We start from the raw sequence: 19556 nt of genomic DNA, 5'->3' as shown, positions 1-19556 counted from the left end.
GTATTTAATTTATCAACTGTTCTGCTCCCTCGACATATAACATGAAAGAGCAAAAACTGTATCACATAGCATGAAACTGTCGATTGAAATAAAGAAAGATATATTTTACATAGTAATTTTCTTTCAAAAATAAGGGGAAAGGTCCTAAATCACGTAAAAATGGTTATAGAACCAAACCTGATACAGTAGTTCACTTCAACTTACTACCTGTTCAGCTTTAAAGCCGTATGAAAACAGAAGATATTTAGACAAAACTTCTTAATTCTAGAACTCCTACATATATTAGATACATTAACCTGTCTAACCAGTTACTCAACCATGTCCAAATTTAGTTCGTCAGCACAGTACAAATAAGACACAATAGTCTCATTTTACATGCTGCCACGTACAGTGTTATGCAACCAGCCAGTAAAACATTTCTGCAACAGGAAAACAAAGAAACACTTACAGAAGAAAAAAAAAAAAGTGTAAAGCAGCAAGAGAACAATAAAAAGAGGCATTTTTTCCCTGCTTTATCGTGTTGCCAAAGGCACTCACACATGCAGACAAGCTGACCATGTATGTTCACTCCTTTGTTGGAGAAGATCATGCAAGAGGCTTTCCAATACAGATTTTTACCTGTTGAAGCATTTCTTCTGTAGCATTCAGTTTTAACTGATGCCCCTCAAGACAGATTTCTAAGTCCCGGATTTTCTCTCCTTGAGCTTCCACCTGGTCTGTAAGAACACTCACCTGTAATTTGAGAAGAGAAGCACAACGCTACTGAACTGACTGTAAATAAGTTTCAATTACCTTATACAATTAACATCCAAATACACATTTTAACAGCAAGTTCTCTTTTAAAGTCCTCAATGGTTTAATATTCTCGTGCACTGCAATAACCTGCTCTATCAAGATAGAGAATTTTTCAGTCTTATTTATATCTTGCATCAACCCCGCCCTCTGACCCCTCCTCCCTCCTTAATTATTTTGTTTTAATATAAAAAAAGAAAGAGCATTTCTAGAAGAGATGAAGAGCTACGTATAGGTAGCCTGACTCAGTTCACACAAATGTCTGAAAAACTGGAAAGCACCAAACAAGAACATAGGATATTGAAAATACTTTAAGTGGTTTTGGAGCATGCATCGCCATTTCAGGTTCCGTTGGCATTTCACTCCCTAAAATGGATAAACAATAAAACTGTTCATTCGGAAACCAACCAATTACCTTACTTCTTACAAGAAGAGAAAACCAGCTTACCTATCAATAAAGCGTTCTGAAGTTATAAAGAATGCAATGAGTAAAAGGCATGTTTTAGCAGCGGCAAAGTTCTATTCCAAGAAAAATTCCCAGGCTTTGCAAGCCAAAACATGAAAGCAATAGAAGCGAGATACAGACAATGAATCCCAGGAAAAGAAACAATAAGCAATACTGGTAAAGAACTGTGGGAATGGTGGGACAGACCAGTGAGTGTGTAATAAGAAAAACTGAGCAGCCTAACTCAAAGCTTGCAAAGCTGAAAAAACACTCAACATAACGTTAGAAAGATGGGAAAAACTCCCAGTGTTCATTCCTATCTTAAGCAGCACATACATGCTTTATATTCATTTTCACTATTTATTGATATAAAAGCCTTGATTATACTAGAAAATTGTTGCTTCAAACAAAAAAGCAACCTTAGGTGTTTAAATTCTGGTTTGAATGAAATGCGTCAACAAACTATAACAAATAACAAATCTGTGCTGTCACATCCAGTTCTGCAATACCTTTATTAAATAAAAAAGAAAAAGTACAGTATGCGGAAGTGAAACTTTTGAGATGTACCCGCTACGCAGGATTTCTAAAACCCAAGAAATGAACAACTGAGTTCACTTCGGGGAAGCTGCAGAGGGAGTGCCTACGTGATCCCTACTTGTTTTACCTGCAAACATAATGACAAGCATGCCTGGGAACAGAACAAAAAAAAAAAAAAAAAAAAAAAGAGGACTATTTTATTTTTTCGCCTTTAAAGCAGTTGGCTCTAGGGTAGAGTACAGATGATAGGAAGGAGTGGGTGGCTGCAGATGGCAAGGGGACACATTCAAGCTGGGGCAGGGGGAGAACTCCCTGCAAGGAAGTCTGTTGCTTATGTACTTTTTTGTTTTGCTCCCATTAGCCGAGTGATGGCACACAAAAATCCCCTGTGAGGCCAGGAAGCAGGAAGAAACAAACAGAATCCTCTCCTTCAGTCTCATGAAAGTTCCAGAGAAAGAAAACAAGCTCTACTTAAAGGGTTGGATAAGCCTCCAATTAGCCTTGTTACCTATAAGGAAAACTATCTTAAATGTGACCTGCAAAGGAATTCAGTAAAACAGCAGCTTTAGAAGTATGTATTGGCTGTTCCAGTAGTTAGGCTGAGAGGCACATTAGCCACTTTCAGCTCATATTTTCCCCTCTGTTCAGGATCACATCTGCCAGACTCTTCAGAGAATCAGTAGGCTGCACACAGAAGGTAACCTCAGCGTATGCTACGCTGGCAAGTCCATCCTGCCTTGGCCATGCAATACCCTCAAGAGTCAGCCCATAGATAATATTTTCTGTAAATACCGACAGAAGCGAGGCATATTGAACAATTAACTAGAAATCAGATGGTATAAGGGTTTAAAACATCTTTGTGAAAAAAAACCAACACCAAAAAAACCCCAACCCAACAAACACCCAAAGAAGTACACTAGCTCCTGTCCACAGCCACTGAGCTCTAAGAAGGTACCCAGATAGATGCTGGAGCATTTGCAGACCGAACAGCAGAAGCAGGTTTCACGGTAGGACTCAGCTTTGGTGGACGGAGATAGCGGGCGCTGCCTGTGCCCACTACGAGGGGCCTTTGTACTGCTGCTTCTGGAGCAAGGCTGATGCAAGACTGGAATGGTCCCAGCCTCATATTCCCTGCAGATGACAGCTACAGACCACAGTCACTGGCACAACGTAACATGAGCTACAGAATAGAGGTGCTGTTTCCCATGGCTTTCTCATCCTTCATGCCTATGGTATGAACCCAGAAACGTAACATGAGCTACAGAATAGAGGTGCTCTGTTTCCCATGGCTTTCTCCTCCTTCATGCCTATGGTCATACCCAGGAGCCAGGCTGGTACCAGCAGACTCCCTCAGGCCAGTGTAGCCTCAGCATGGGACTTGCCCATGTTCCTCATATTTGACTGCTTAGATAAAATATGCAGAACTGGTGTAAATCACGTTCTAACACCAGCTTCATCTTGGCACTGTTGTTGTTGTTGATGATGTTCATCTACCAGATTGGGATTTTTATCTATTTTATTTGCCTGGGGTTTTTGGAGTTCTACTGCAATACTCTGCAGTGGGATAAGAAAATGCACAAATACTGACTAAGCCTCTTAATTTGATGGGGATGTGATGGCAGTAAAAGGTAAGTGACAATTCTACATCTGATTTTACTACATTATTTTTGAGAAAAACTCTAGACAAGTCTTGAAACCGCATCATAAAAGCCTTCTTTGCAAGTTTGGCTGGTTGCATTCTACAGGTACCTAATTGTGTGAATGAAGAAATAGTTACTAAAAATCAGCAGGACAAAGACAGAAAAAGTACATACTGAGCAGTAGCCTGGAACAGTCTTCAAGAATATACAAGCACTGGAGACTAGCAGTCCTGTTACATCCACAAAAGCTGACACACTTTGAACACCAAGATTCTGCTGAGCAGTAGCCTGGAACAGTCTTCAAGAATTTACAAGCACTGGAGACTACCAGTCCTGTTAAATCCACAAAAGCTGACACACTTTGAACACAGATCTGTACAAGCCCACCAGCATGCATGACCATCAGCAACTGGCTGTACAGCACGTACAGCATCCAAGGTGACAATAGCTGCTACATGCAGACAAAAATTACCAGACTATACATGCATGTGATGAAACAAAGGAGGCCTTCAGAGCCAAAGCCACAGGTGCATCAGTACCACCTTCTGCTTCTGAGCAAACAGCTGACTTTGGCCTCCTAGTTGTTGCTCCAATTATGAGTTGCTCATGTGTGGTTAATAACCACTTGATTAAGAAAAGGTGTTCTAATAAGTACCAGTTGTGATGCTGTCTCCAATGACCTGATTCCCTCCCAGAAAGAAAGGGAATTTGCAGCACACCCTTAAATACTTAAATTTCATCCAGAAGTTTGTTTTTCATTCAGGACTTTTTTTCCTAAATATGGCAATAGCAATTTTAGTTTAACAATAATGAAAAAATCCAACTAAGCCTAAGCTTATGGCTCACAAACTGTTTATTTAACAACAGCAGTGAGAATTCTCAGTAAATTCTCAGTAAATTAACACAAGTGTGAACAGAACATACAGGATAAAACATACTTACAGAAACTACTAACTGAAAGTAGGGAGAATACCTACCCAGTATAGTTAAGTTCTGTTTGATATAAATATGTATACTTCTCATATGTTTTTGTAAGCACAAAGAGAAAAGATACGCAAAGACCATTTAAAGAATCTTCAGCTTCAGTTTTAAAAAGCATGTAATGTACAGTTTAGTAATAATGAAAACATCCAGAGAAAAAATTAAGGGTTTTTTGGTACATGTGTTTTCTCCAGGAAGAAAACTTACATGGGACAGTGGATCTGTTTGAAAAAGGCTTGGTAAACTGAGAAATGGGAAACCTGGAAGATCTTAGGCAGCATGCATTTTACTGTCAATTTTTCCATTTCCCCCTTTTTTTTCCCCCTTTGGTACAGAGCACATGCAGGAAAAATATCAGCTCTATCTACCTGCCAGTCTTCCAGTTCATTAAAAACGTTGGCATGCAGAACCTAGAAAAAACAACTGGTACAACCTAACAAACCTAGAATAAGAACTACTACCACAGCATTGTCTTGGGAAGCCACACCATTATTTTTAAGTTGGTTTTTTTTTTCCTTCTCATTCTTTTCCTTCTTACTGCTGTTATTGCCCTCTCCTTTACTAAGCTACCCCACAATGAAATCAGTCACATGGATCATACACATTATAAATTAACTCCTGATTAAACATAGTTATACTTGGTGACCTGCTAACATGTTTAACAGAAAATACTGTCACTTCAGCTTTTATTCACTGAGTATCAACTATATAGACAACGTTCCCTTTAAGACATACCTGCAGTATGAGCGATTCTTTATCACCTTCTAATCGTGCCAATCTTTCTTGATAAGTTTCATTATTAGATGAATGATGATTCACCTGTGACTGATGGGAAAAGAGTGCTATGAGAATTTTTACAGATAATATTAAAATTTCAAGCAATAGTTAATGAAAAATTATACATCGAGTGGTTGTTACAACAGAAAAAGCATGCAAAATGTGTCTGCAGACCAAACCTGTTTATTTCATGTGCATTAAACCTTTTGAATGTAATCATTTTAGCTGCATTTTGAATATTTTCTCATTTTAGCAATCACGAATGGCATATGAATAGATTTGATATTTTCTAGCATATTATCATTTCATTGGGAAACACCATCTTATCAAGACAAAAAACATTTAATTTGAAATATCTGGTCTCAACAGCCTTTTGCCAAAGTCAAAGAATCTTTCTGTTTTTTTTTAAATGGTTAAAAAATGCCATATGTATTATACCAGTCCTATAAATTACTGAAAGAAAAATATAATTTTTTTTTGTTAGCAATTAAGAAATTATTTAAATTACCAAATTATTATCAGGAACTACTCTAACTGCGTAACCACTTATGGATTTCTAAATGGCTCTATGGAGCAAGACCTTCTAAAATATGGCTTGTTCCTAACTATTATGTCCCACTTCCTATGGATTTTAATAATTCAGAGCAAACCGCCACATTTAAAAAAAATCTGCAGATTTATTATAAAAAAAAGTTTAGAAGAGTCCCATAGCTTCATCCTGCATAATAAAATATTGTGTAACTGTGGGAAAAACCTTTTCACACACCCTTGGGCCATATTTCTCTTCATATTGCCCATATAGTAACACTGATATATTTTCATCCTAGGATCCTTTTTTAACAGTCTTATTAAGCTAGCATCCTGTCCTTCATCTTGTGTTTACTCATCGTTTCTGCTTAAATGTATAACCTTGCACTAGCCTATACTGAATTGTGTCCTATTGTTTATATTGTTTTCCTATACATCAGGCTGCTTCTTATGTCTGAATCATGTCCATCAGCATGGGCCTTGTGCCCCTAATTAGTATCACCTATAAATTCACTAAGTTTGGTCCTTATTCCCTGTTTTAGAGGGTCAACAAGAGCACAACAATGAAGAACAACATGTGCAGAACCTCACTCCACACCTCACTTATTGGCATTCATTGTCAAAAAAATATGTTAACTCTACTCAGAATATACTTTTCTCTCTATCTTGTGATCAGTTTATAGCAGGTACAACTAAGATTCAAGACCTCACACAAATATGCACATGTGAGTGCAGAACATACACAAACAGAAGTCTCAGACAAGTGAGTAAGTTACACTGGCACCTGTGGGGAGATGGCCCACTGACCAAGTACATAATGTCCTTAAAGGAATGGTGACTTCACTCCCTCTTCCTCTCACAAGTAAATTTAATTTCTTAGAATTTCTGTATCCTAACATCTCTGTCCATCTTTCCTAACATCTCAACGTAATTTTTTCAAGTCTTCTTTTTTTATTAGGAAATACCACCCTCCCACCCCCACTACGTTTATAAAACATGCATCTTCAATTTAATTTAGGCCCTTTGTTAGTCTTAAAGTTCATTCCTTATTAACTTTTGTGGTACTATAATGAAAATAAAGGATCCTTCTAAGTAAACAACATGCGTTTCTGTAGGTCTGCCTAGATAATCTTTTGACCTCAGTTATGCATCCTCAATCCTCCTGCCTGCTTTGTTAGTCCACTTAGAGAGCAAAGTCTTTACTGTAGTTTAGAATAGAAAATCTTCAGCTTTGGTGGCTACGTTTCCATTAGGGTTAAAATGCCATTACATACCATGAAATGGAAAGCCAACAGGCCTTCCCCAGAATCTCTCTGGCTCATACACAACATTAGGGAGACTTTCCTGCACCTAGATCATCAAGTATTCGGGGAAGAACAGCACACTCTTGGCAGGAAAAGATTCTCTTAATGACAAAACCTGGTAGATTTTGCATCTTTCTGCCTGCCATCATTTCCTAGGTTAGATTTAAGAAATATACCTGTAAGCACTTGTGTAACCACTCCCCCCCAGCCTTACAGGCACAGTGAGTTAAATTACTGCCAACATATTTTTATATAAGCAATCTCCCAAGAATCCAAAACAGTGTTCAACATTTTGCGTAATCAGTAATTCAGTTCAATATCAAATCACAAATAAGATATTTTACTACACTCACATTTACCAAATGTATAGCGTCTGATGATGTCTGCTGCGTGAAATATCCTCTGCTGGAAGTCCAACACTCAATACCCATGCAAAACCTAGTAAATCCCACCCATGTGAACAGAAAATGGAAAACAAAAAAGAAAAAAAAAAGAACCCTGCCAATAGGTCAGGCAGAGAGTGCTCAGAGGAAAGTCCAGTAGACAGAAAATGACCTACTAAATAAAAGTGGCTGATTGACACGCAGCAGTTGTTTAAGACTTGGGAAAGCTTTGTGGCATGCATAAAGACAAGATAAAACAATGTAATGTGAACCAAGGCCATCTGTGGATGGTTGGAGTGCATTCTACAGTTGTGAAAGTCAGTACTGAGAAGAAACTGAGCAAGTATAGTTAGCTATCATATGTATCAGCAGCAATGAATATAGGACCTACAACACTGAAGTTGTGAGACTACAAACCACTCAAGTCGGTGTAAGAGCTCACAAGCAATAAACACTGAGCTTTTGTAACCACACGACCAAAAGGCTGATTTTCCACAAAGATGTTATTTCAGAAGATGTAGCCTTAAAGACCAAAAATTATTACCTAGGCTCCACAAATTATAAGCTAAGTATGTTAATTATATTTCATGTAATGAAAGAATGAGAGAAATTGCATAAAACATGTAAAACATGTAAAAAGTTTAAGATAACACAATTTAATAGTTTAACAGCCATCAGATTGCATCAGATATTAACATAAAACATTTCCTCATGAAATTCCAAATCAATTGTTTCTCCTGGCTCTAGGGAAAAAAAAAAAAAAAAAGAAAAAAAAAAAGAAAAAGAGGCTTTTGTATTCTATCACTTGCTTCAGATTCTTCATCTTTTGTTTCCAAATCTCTCTCTGGAATATGCGCTTTTCTCTAACTCAGACATAATATTGGTAGCTGCTGGAAACCTGACTAAGTATCACTTGCATGATCAAGTCATTAGAGAGTCCTCTTCCAAGAAAAAGGCTTAAATATTCCTTCAGAATATATGACACACAAAAATCAGACTTTAGAGTATGATTCAACAGCTTTAATTTAAAATGGGGATAATCAGCAAAAAAAATAAAAGGGTGTGGCAAGAAAAGGAATAAATGTTTGGTGGACTCAGCTAAACCAATTTGCAACAGCCTTCTCAGAGCCCAGTAAGTACAGAATGTTTTTTTTTCTTGCATGTTATTTTAATAGGAAACAATTCAAAATGCAGGTTACTGTCAGACAGAATGACAAGCATTGTATAGTACTTCTGTACAGATGTTCTCTTCAGAAGCTTCTGTAACAGAACTTCTAGCTGAATCTTGATGGGCTGTAAAAGTAAGCCCCTTAAAGCAACTACACACGCAAGACAATAACATTGAATACAGGCCAGTTTATGTTCTCCTCATGTGCTGTTTCAGTTTCAGCTCAAAGAATCTCCTACACAGATAATTTTAAAATAAAATTACCAACTTATGAAGTTGATCAAAACACTGTCATACAGAAATATGTCACTAATACTATGGATCTCATATTGGGATGTGGAGGGGGGAAGAGCTGGGAGAAGAAACCTGGCAGTCAAGAGTGGTGATTTGTGAGCTTTTTCAACAAGTCACTTGCCTCTTTTAGAAGACAGATTATGTCATAACCTTTCTTCTTATTCAGTCACATGAATCACCTTCAGTTCCACAGAGAACTGAATAAGATGCCTGTGGCAACTATAATACTTGTGTTAATGGGGAAGACCACAGACATGCTTGATGTACTGTCTTTTGTTGCAGTTTAGAAGATGAGAACAAGGAGTATAGCAAGCAGAGTTCAACCAGTCCTCCCACGAGCTACTAGCAGCACAGAAATCATAGTACTATATTTCAATACAAGAAAATGTACCTTGTAGACTTTTTCCAGCCTATTTGAAGTTTATAATATTTAGAAGAGTATGGACTTTCCATCTCTATTACTTTTTTCCAGTCAGTAAAATTTATGTTATTAGTCACAGTCGTTGCTATTGTATAGTGATGAGTGAGTAGTCTACACAGTAAACATTTTTATTTTGGCATCTGACTATGGATCTAATACAAACTTAATCTCTCAGCATGTTAGCTCTACCTCAGATACACACATTTATTCAATGTACTTGAGGAGGAGGAGAAGGCTGGAACATGACTTCTGGATCTGCAATTCTTGCCTTACATCTGAAGATAATTAATAAAGCAACAACAGGATTTTCTATTTGCCGTTGTTCCTTGTTGGTTAAGTGAAAGTGGCAGTTACTTTGAAAAAGCTAACAGCCTATAGTATGAAATGAATTAAAGACAGAGCTAGGTAAATTTCTGTAGTCCTTAAAATAAAATAACTTTGACCAAATATTAATATTTTTCTGGATAGTTTTTCCTAATATTAATATCTGTTTTCTCCTCCAGACAGTCACATTACTTAAAGGAAGATACCCTTACAAAAGTCATAAGATTCACCCTCGATATCATAAACTTAACGGCTATAGCATGGGTTTGATTGCTCCACCTCTTCCTAGTACACATTAGCATCCAGAAGAAAGGAAAGAAAAGCCCAGGAATAACGTACACCTGTTTCAGGTCAGCCATCAGCTCTGTGCTGTATGCCCTTCAAAAGGTAAGTCTAAAGCAAGCTACAAGAGCCATCAGACCCTTGCACGTTATAAGGCGGCATCTCTCTTTCAAAAGGAAACTTCTTACCATTGTACAAAGTTTTCCAGAGACAAGAGACCTTCCATTTTGCTCATTCCATCCACTGCAGTTCAAACAGCTCAGTTAATTTACAATGCCCTTAGAAAGCCCATAATAGTGTTTGTAGTAATTATTAGCATTAATGTTTGCAATGCTTATTAATAATTTGTGGTCATACTTACATGCCTATGTACCAAAATGAGGGTTGTGCCATTTTTATTTGGAATGGTGTGTACCAATTAAGGCCAAATGGAAAGATAACAGTAAGGCAACAGGACAACAGATGAAATTGTATGTGAACCCTCTAACCTAAACCCCTTGGGAAAAGCAAAGAAAGTTTGCTGAAGAGGAGACACTGTCTGTTTCAGCTAGGGGGGAGTGCCTCAGGTTCCTTAGCTTGCAACAGAAACTTTTAAGAGTGACAGATTTAGGCTTAGGCCCTGTAAAAGAACCCAACATCTGCAAAACACTTCCTACAAACTGCCACCAACTACTTTATGAGAGCTATGCTGCAGCCTTAGCTGGACTGTTAAAAGTGCACTGTATATGCACAAGAGCTTTTCCATAACTTTCTAGAAACTCTGCTGAGAGATGTGCCTCCCTTAATAATTCCTGTGGACTCCTTAGCTGGGGTTATTGCCTTACTAACAAGGTATCCTTGAATATCTGCATTACACTTATAAAGCTGCATGAAACCAGGGCACTACTATGTGCCTAAGCCAGGTATCATTCAGCTTCTCAGACACAAAAAGCTACCCAGGACAGTTCTGAAATTGCCAAAGTATGACATGCCATGAAGTACAGCATGGGTGTACCCATTGCAGAATTTTGTCTTTCTGATATCAGGTAAGGTATTACCAGAGAAAGCTGTTTCTTTTGTGAGAAATACTACTGCAGACTAATAATTATTATTACTGGCAAAAGGCAGAAAAAAGTAAACCGGAGAAAAACAGTAAACAAAGGAAAACACATTAACTATGCCTCATATACAGCTACAACAAGGCTAAATTGTTTTTTGGCTCTGTCCACCTTCTCTTACATTTTGCTGCCCACTCCGTCCATTTTTGGCACAGCACTTTTCAGAGCTCATCTTACCATCAAGAAAGTTCAATGGAAAGAGCTGAAGTACAAAACCTTATTTCAATTTGATGTAACTGCTACCGTTGCATGATGTTCCTATACACTTTATGTCACAAGACTACTGCTTAAACAAAAACCTCTATTCTGAATCTGAAAATGGTGTCTGAAAATAGCAGTTTTAGCTGTCATTTTGCCTGCCTGGATCTCGTGATTTTTGTATTTGTTTGCTTCCCTAACCCAGTCCAAGCCGCAGATACCATGCAAATCTAGCTTAGCCAACCACTGCAACATCAAAACCAGCCCTGGTCTCTGAAGTGATTTCTGCTCATGATGAAATTGGAGCCATTTTTGGCATACTTCACCAAGGGTTTATGGCAGTCTGTTGCAGTGCTCTCTGTGAAGTGCCATTTGTTACTCTGGAGGGTACTCGTACTTTCATTAGCAGCCAAAGAGCAACAGCTTATGATTGCAGGCCCTGAAATCCTTATATGCTATCAAAGTCAGTGCCAGACATGTGACATTAGGATTCTTGAACATGAGAACTTAATAAGCAACTTAGATTGTTTCAACTTTTTTTTTTTTTTACTCACTTGTCAAAGGAATTTAGGAGCAGACTGCTTAAGTTCTCCTGGGAACAATGCAAGATTATTTTTCACATCTCTTCCCTTCCCCCACGTGCTCACCCCTTTACAGAGCTTGCAAGGAAAAGCAGCAGCCTTCATGTTCCCCTTTAAATACCCTACGTAAAAGGAATTGCATGCAACAACAGTAACAGCATTATTAATTTCTGTAAAAGCCTGTGCTACATCTGAACACAGTATCCTTTCTGAACATCTTGAAAAATCATTCTAAAGACACTTTGTGATAACCCCTGCAAGTCTGTGAGCATTTCAGTGTAAGACTTTCTTCACTGAAGGCATTTCTTGAGCCCTTTCTCATTATGTTATTGTGCTCAGTGTATCCTGATTGCCACACAACCTAGTAACAGCACACCTTAGGCTTTTGTTTGCAAACCTATCTTTTTAGAAACTAGATTTAAACCAGGAAGCAAGGGTGGCAGACATATTGTATTCAAAACCTCATTTAAATAAAAAATTAATATGTGATCTCAAAAACACTAAAGAGCTATTTAGCTTTAACTGCAGAGAGCACAGGTTAAACTAATAGTATAATGTTACCACTTCCTGTTATCTCTTCTCCTTCACTATCCCACTCTCTATTTAATCCCCTCCCCATCCACACTCAAGAAACGTAAAAGTTTCCAGAACCTGGTGTAAATATTTTGTAAATAAACTTTAAGATTCTCAAGCTTTTATTAAAGACTGACATAGACTTTGTATTCATTCAAGAAACTACCCAAATTAAAGTTCATAATCACATTCACATTAAGTATTTATCTACATTTTGTTGATATACCTTGTAAAAAAATAGAGTGTATGTGCATATGTATACATGTGTGTTTTTAATCCAATCTGATACAGAAGCACTAACATAAATGGCATGCATAGAGTTTGCAAGGGAAGTACACAGAGGTTAAAGTAGATTTTAAAAGTGTAACAAGATGTGCTGCTTACATGACCCACAAATTAATATTATAATTAAAAAACCCCAGTATACTGTGAAGGATCTATTCACATCCCATTCATAGATTTTTCAAACACTGAAAAATAAATACTTAGAACCTAAAGAAATCTAAAAGCTGACAAAACCAAAGTGATTTTTTCTGAGGTGATGAGACAACTGCACAAACCTACTTTTTTTTCTCTTACAGGAAGACAAAAACAATCTCATGCAGATAATTCATGTTCAGAGAGATCATTACAAAATTAGGATTTTAACAGCACTTAAAAAAAAAAAATTCATCAAGAGTAACATGCACAGGAAAAAAGTACATCCATTTTTACCCAAAACAAAGGCATCCTGAAAGGTCTCATACAGTTACCCCGATGAAGAATTGATTAAGTGAAGAACTAGTACAAATAATTTTTCATTTTAAAGCACAACATGGTAAACAACATATTCTGCTTTTCTGCCATACATTCCCATGAAGGGTTTGCTTTATTGTACTGCAATCTCAAGAAAGCACGAGCACTTGCTAGAATCTATTGCCATTTGTTCAAAGTTTGTTCCTAGATTTTAATTTTTAAAGACAAAGACAGCTGATTCTCTCCCCTCCCTAAGCCTCTTCCTCCTACGCGAAGAAACGTCTTTAATTCATTTCTCATGAAGAAACTTACAGTATTTTGTCTGAGGCACTCAATAGGTTTCCTGTCGCAAAGCTGAGAATTCTGACTCAGATTTGCTAAAGTGCATTTACAAAGAGAAAACAAAGCCCAGCAAATCACTTACCCTCTTTAGCCATGTGAAGTGCTTGTAAATATCAATCTCACCATCCATGCTTTGGGCCCATCTCAGCAGTCACATTCCCAGGGTTAAAAGAAACTTTCCGAAGCAAGCACACGGCTTTGTTTTACAGGATAGAGCTGTGACTTCTTCCCCTTTCAACCTTCAACTTGTAAAATCTTGAATGCGTGGTCACATTTTAAGCTAAATCTTCTGCCTCTGTCCCACAGTTCTTATCCCAAATGCTTCTCACAGATGTATATATAACACACAACTGTATAAACTTCAGACTCTCCCCCAAACATCTGGTTTTTTAAAACAGCAGATCAGTTAGCAATGAGAACAATGTAACTCTAAAAACTTCAAAAATATAACTTGCTAAATGATCTTTAAAAAAAAGTTCTTTCAAGAATAGTATAAATCTACGGAAACTGTTCCCTTTTAATGTTGAATAACAAGCTAAAAATTATTAAGCTGTCACTGAGAAACTATTTTCAAGTAATGCCTTCTCTGGCTTTCTGTTTCAAGAGTGGCTGGAACTCATTACCAAAGACCCCCTATTTCCTGTCTCTGTTTTACTCCCTGTTTATCGTAACACTACTCAGCCTTCTCAGTTTATTTCAGGCTCAGACTAAACCTAAAAATAAGTTCTACTCTTTGAATTACTTGCCTGTCCTCTCAAAGACATTATAAAAGAGTAGGAATTCAAGGACGATCTTGCGGATAAGTTAACTATCCCATAAACACTGCTATTGCCAAAGGGGCAATTTTCCATCTTAACAAAAGATGATGATACCCCTCTAAGATTTTTGTCTGCTCCTGCTGAAGCCAAAGTCTCATAGCATGGCAAATTTTCAAACTTGCAACACCAAGACAAATGCATATGCAAAGCAATGCTCTGGCAAGAAGCAAAGTTTAAAAGTGTTGCCTGTTACTGCGGTGTCCTCTAGTGCTTCCACACAGTAGTTATGATTAAGTTCTACTTTTTCCCAATAAACTCCAGTTTCCAATGCTGTATCTTCCACAAGTTAAAAGTGGCTTTGGCCTTAAACTGGGCAACTGATTGTTCTGCACACAAGAACAACTGCTTGGGCAATGCCTATTAAGACGGAAACACAGCTGTCCCCATGGGATTTTTGTGATCTCAGAACATTTACTCATCTCCCCATTTTCCCTATTAAGACGGAAACACAGCTGTCCCCATAGGATTTTTGTGATGATCTCAGAACTTTTACTCATTTCCCCATTTTTTTCAGTTTCTACAGCCAAACTTGCTTCTGCACTTAAGAAGTAGGACAGCAATTGGGAGGAGCCAGTGTCAAAGTTACCCATTACACTAATGATATATACAAAGAACTCAAATGTTGAAGCTGTATAATGCCCTGAAAAGCAATTCTTTCAAGACCTGCCTCAGCCATCTACCCACATTCTGAACTGTGGAAGTCACAGATACACGAGTTTCCAGAAGGGATGTGAGACTTCATCATTTCATCCATTCTTAATCCTTTTGACTTGACAGACCTCTTTTTAGATTCTTCCATGACACAAAGTAAAAGGAAAGTATATAAACCTAGTCTTCCAGCTTTCTTCATTTATTTATTACATGTTGTTAAAGCCATAGGACAAATATTCAAAAAATATGACAGGTTTTTAAAAAAGTCTTCTAAAGGTGCTAGGATACCTGAAATCACCAGTAAATGTGACAAGATCAAAGAAGTGTCAGTTTTCAGAAGTGAACCGTGCCTCAAGACAGATCTGAAGAGGGCTTGGATTGCTCTGTACGTAGAATTTATTTATTCTACACGAGTTGTAGAAGCATTTTATGCTATCTTAAAGTTGATGAGAGCAGCTATTTCTTGAATAGCTCACATTATCTGGCAACAGCTTTAGTCAATGGTCTGCTTAAAAAAATATATAATAGAAATTAAAATGTACTTAGTGCACTTCTCTATGTGTGACAGCCTCTGTCATGGCTGACAAACTGAAGACTGAATAGGGGTTCTCTTGACATAAAAACATGACCCCCCTACGGCTCAAGACATTTTTGTCCCCACAAAACCAGTTATCTAACTATGGAGAACAGCAAATACATTAAATTTTATCTTTAAGTACTACATCTCCCATAGCACCACCACGACAGAGACGCAAGTTCTGCATTTAATCCAGTTCAAAACATAGGCTTTAAGACTCTCATTTCAGGCTTATGTAGGGAAGGAGGAAACACACCTCTTAAAACATTCCACTACACATCATCTCTTAATGGTGTAGTTTTTCATTTAAAAAAACTACATGAAAAGTATATTATGCCACCTATTAGTGCCTCCGTGTAGCACCTGCAGCTAGATGAGCATCCATTTCTCCTTTTAAAAGTATTTAAAATGACAAACGTACCTTATTTCTGCCTTGTCATTTGTCCTGGATTTCATGCAAAGGCCTCTTGACTCTGTTAGTCATTCTTCCTGATTAAAAGGTAAACGCGTCTGAATTTTCTGCATCTTATCAGCCGCGAATGTTGACAACATACATTCCAGCCAGTCACATGTTCACTTTTAGCCTGTCACCTGCATGCTGAACTTTACATCCTGCTTGAGCTTTGGCCTGAAAGTTTCAGACACTGACTGACTGCAAATCAATTGCCCCAGATTTGCATAGAACACTTCTCCGTTTCACTGGAAAAGCAGGTTAGTTTCTCTGGCCTGCGTGAAAAATAAGGAAAATATGTTGCAATCCAGGGATTGCTTCATCAGGTTAACAATGTTGGGTTTTTTTCTCCTTATTTTTAGAAAATCCATGTCTGTATGTAGTTCTTCACTGAGCACTAACTTCTAGTTCAATGGAGAATTAAAAAACATACAAAAAAATATTCCCCACTAGCACTGGGGTACCACCACCCTCAAGAGTTACTCCATGGAAAGAGAATGACCTAGCTATTACTCCCTTCCTTCAAATTGTTTATTTTCTCCAGTGCTGTCTCCAAAAATAACTTAAAACACACATAATGGCAATATAACTGCAATGCAGAGCAGTAAAATGTTTAAAATTAACAGTTTATATACTTCACAAGCTGTATGAAAACCCATTGCCAATTCTGTACTTCCATAGAAAACTGCTGACTACTGCCACTGTTGACAGTACTAAAAACTCTGTTTGCAGAACACCAAAGGTGCCAATCCTGTGAACGTACGCTGATACATAACCTATAAAAAACACTCAGCTAAGCAACCCATTACTTTAGAGTAAGAATATCAAACATTTCAAACAATATTTTAAATCTCTTTCAAATAGTAAACAGACATGTTGTAACAGCTTTGAAACTGAAAGTAACAGAATGCTTTAAACAATCAGTTAGACTTCTCACCTCCCTCCTTTCCAGACCTATGGGGAAGCAAGAAAACACCCACAAATCCTTTTAGAACTGTGGAGAGAAGGGCAATCTGACTGGCTGGTGTAATCCCTCTTCTCCTACCAACACTGGAGCTGAGAATCACAGAGTTGTTTTGCTTTTCCATCACTGTCCCTCTTTCTCCCACCCAGCTGAGTCACTATGAAGATTATAAAATTACATTTATTACAGTTATTTTAGCAATTTTATTTCCTATTCAGTTAAATTTGTGCTAAAATACAGGTTTTCTGTGATCTTTCAGAGGAGCACAAATGTAAACTGTCAGTATTGTTCTTGTATTGGCACTACATTGCCTGGGAGGTTAGAGTGCAAGGGAATAGGAAGCAGAGCAGAAGTTCTTCAGCCTCCATCAGGTCCAGGTCCCTAAAGCCTAGAACCTCTCTTTTCAGAAATAACTTTTAGATAATTTTGGTGTCAAAATCCATCATCCTCTGAAAACACTAAAAAACCATACACTTGGCTTTTAAGGCCAAGGACTTAAATGATCAACTACGTGTCTTCCCAGCCTCATTGGGAGAGTGCAGCTGAGTATGGACATGCAACAAAAATTCACTCATTCCCAAGAATTAGTATCAACTTTTCCTACATCCACTACTCTGTGCTTTTCTCAATCCCAGGCTGCCGTGGAAACAAAAGGATTATGACCAGATTTTAAATGGGAAAAATTTCCTCAGCATGCCAATTCACACACTTGTCATACTCATGCTGCAGAAAAATGCAAGAGCTTCAGAGTGAAGAAAGAGAGAGAAAATATGAGAATAGGCCTGCAGAGGAATACTTGTGTATAAAGAAATTCTGGCCATTTGTGAAAAGCACAATGGAAAAAAAAAAATTATCCTTTTTACATGGCTTCAGAAATTTAAATGAAGCATCTCCAGCAAGGTAATTTGTCTTAAGAGTCTTAATCATGACTAGCTGATAATGCCCAAGTGACAGAAAAAGATGAAACTCTTGGAACAAAAGGAAAAAAAAAATACCGCATTCTGTATAAAAGCACATTTGCTTTACTGTTGATAGTTAAAAAAAAAGTATCCTGGGAAACAGAGTAGAAATATTTATGTAGATAACAAGAACTAATAACCCTTTCCCAGCATACAATGCACTCAATCCAAATAGCTTAATTCTTTGACTAAAATCTGTACGTCAGAAATAATCGGAGTTCGTTGGCCCTTAGTTCCAAGGCAGCATGGTTAACCCTCCCCCTTATTGCATATTTGGGGAGGGGGGAGGCAATACTTCAAACAGGTGCTGACATCTTTGGAGTCATTCCCATCTGCAGGCTGTATGGTATCATGTATCTCTAACACTGCTATTCCTTTCTGGTTATTGCTCAAGTAATAACTAGCTCTCTTCCCTTGGCTTCCATAAAGAATGTGTTACCAATACTTAGATGAAGTTACCATTTATTAATTCATCCACAGACATTTGCACATTCTTGGCAGTTTCAAACATTCCTTGCCATATGTCGAAATACTTTTTCCAGCCCAAGTGCTAGAAGAGCTAGAACTTTTTGCACGAAACTTATTTTGAAGAAAATATACTAGGTTTTTGCATAAAAAATAAAAAACAACAAAATTACTGTGAACACTTGCCCCCAGTTGCTATAGGCATGAAAGCATACACTGATATGTAAAGAAAATATTTAAATAAATATATTCATATTCTACCATACAACATATTACAATTCAGGTTTAGTTTTCAGTCTGAAAGGTTTTAAAGCACTGCTGAAATTACTAAATATGTAGTAAATCAGTATATGAAACAGTTGAAACATGATGTTTACCATATATTTCCCCATACAACAATGACATTACCACGTAACATTTTTGCCTCTCCTCAGTATAACACACAACAGATTTTCTCTTTTAAATTTCATAATGGAGAAAATTGTAAAAAAATCCAAACCAGATAAAGCTGCAGATGAACCTTTACAAGTCCAAATTTCTGGTAAGGAATATACAAATATCAATTACTTTCTTCTTATGCATTTAATTATTTCAGGAAAATAAAGCACGTGATTATCTACTTAGAAGAGTAGCATGCCAACATGTTGTATACTATGTCTAAAGTAAATATAATTTGATTCCATTTTTGAAAGATAACAAAACCTGAAAATATATTTAGTTGCATTTTTAGCTAAATACAGATTTGTTTACCACTATTATTAGTGTGCTATTCCAAAAGAGAATGAAATAATTTTATTATAAATTATATTATCGCTATTTTTTTCACAACTGATAACATTTAGCAAATGAGATGGGTCAACCTAAAATCTGTGAAATCTGAATAAAGGTTATATACAGAAATACTTCAACCATGCCCTTCCTCTAGCATTCAAGTAACACCTCCAAATCAATACAGCAACTTTAAAAAGAAAATTTTGCTCCCAGGTTCTTTACATGACTGGTACCTTTACGCCTTATCTGTTAGCACCATTGTTCAATTAAATAATTCTCTCTTACGAGTCCCTCTGTTAATTACTTTTTGGAAAACATTTTCTGATGTTTTCTCTAGCTAAGCTTAAAAAACCAGATACTTCATAACACTTAGATTTACACATTCATGTTTGTTGAATGAATACAGTGTATCATATTTAAATCAGTGAAAAGCAATTCAGCTGGAAATTCTAGTGACAGATCATAATGTGAAATGATAAAGGGACACCATGCATAACA

The 19556-nt window shown here is 37.1% G+C and overlaps 1 protein-coding gene across 5 annotated transcripts in view; it reads right to left on the bottom strand.

Annotated features, from left to right (window-relative positions):
• Window positions 1-19556, bottom strand: part of PPFIBP2 (PTPRF interacting protein, binding protein 2 (liprin beta 2)) — a 106810-nt gene that overhangs the window by 47266 nt on the left and 39988 nt on the right. For all 5 annotated transcript variants that reach the window (XM_014938316.1, XM_014938318.1, XM_014938320.1 and 2 more), the window contains exons 4-5: window positions 5131-5220; window positions 619-732 (exon numbers count right to left, since the gene is read on the bottom strand). In XM_014938316.1, the coding sequence (XP_014793802.1) occupies window positions 619-732; window positions 5131-5220 (204 nt within the window). The remainder of the gene's footprint in view (window positions 1-618; window positions 733-5130; window positions 5221-19556) is intronic.

Source organism: Calidris pugnax, unplaced genomic scaffold (assembly GCF_001431845.1).
Source record: "Calidris pugnax isolate Ruff unplaced genomic scaffold, ASM143184v1 scaffold93, whole genome shotgun sequence".
NCBI lineage: Eukaryota > Metazoa > Chordata > Aves > Charadriiformes > Scolopacidae > Calidris > Calidris pugnax.
The sequence above is the reverse complement of the archived record's forward strand: the minus strand, read 5'-3'. Positions and strand labels throughout refer to the sequence as shown.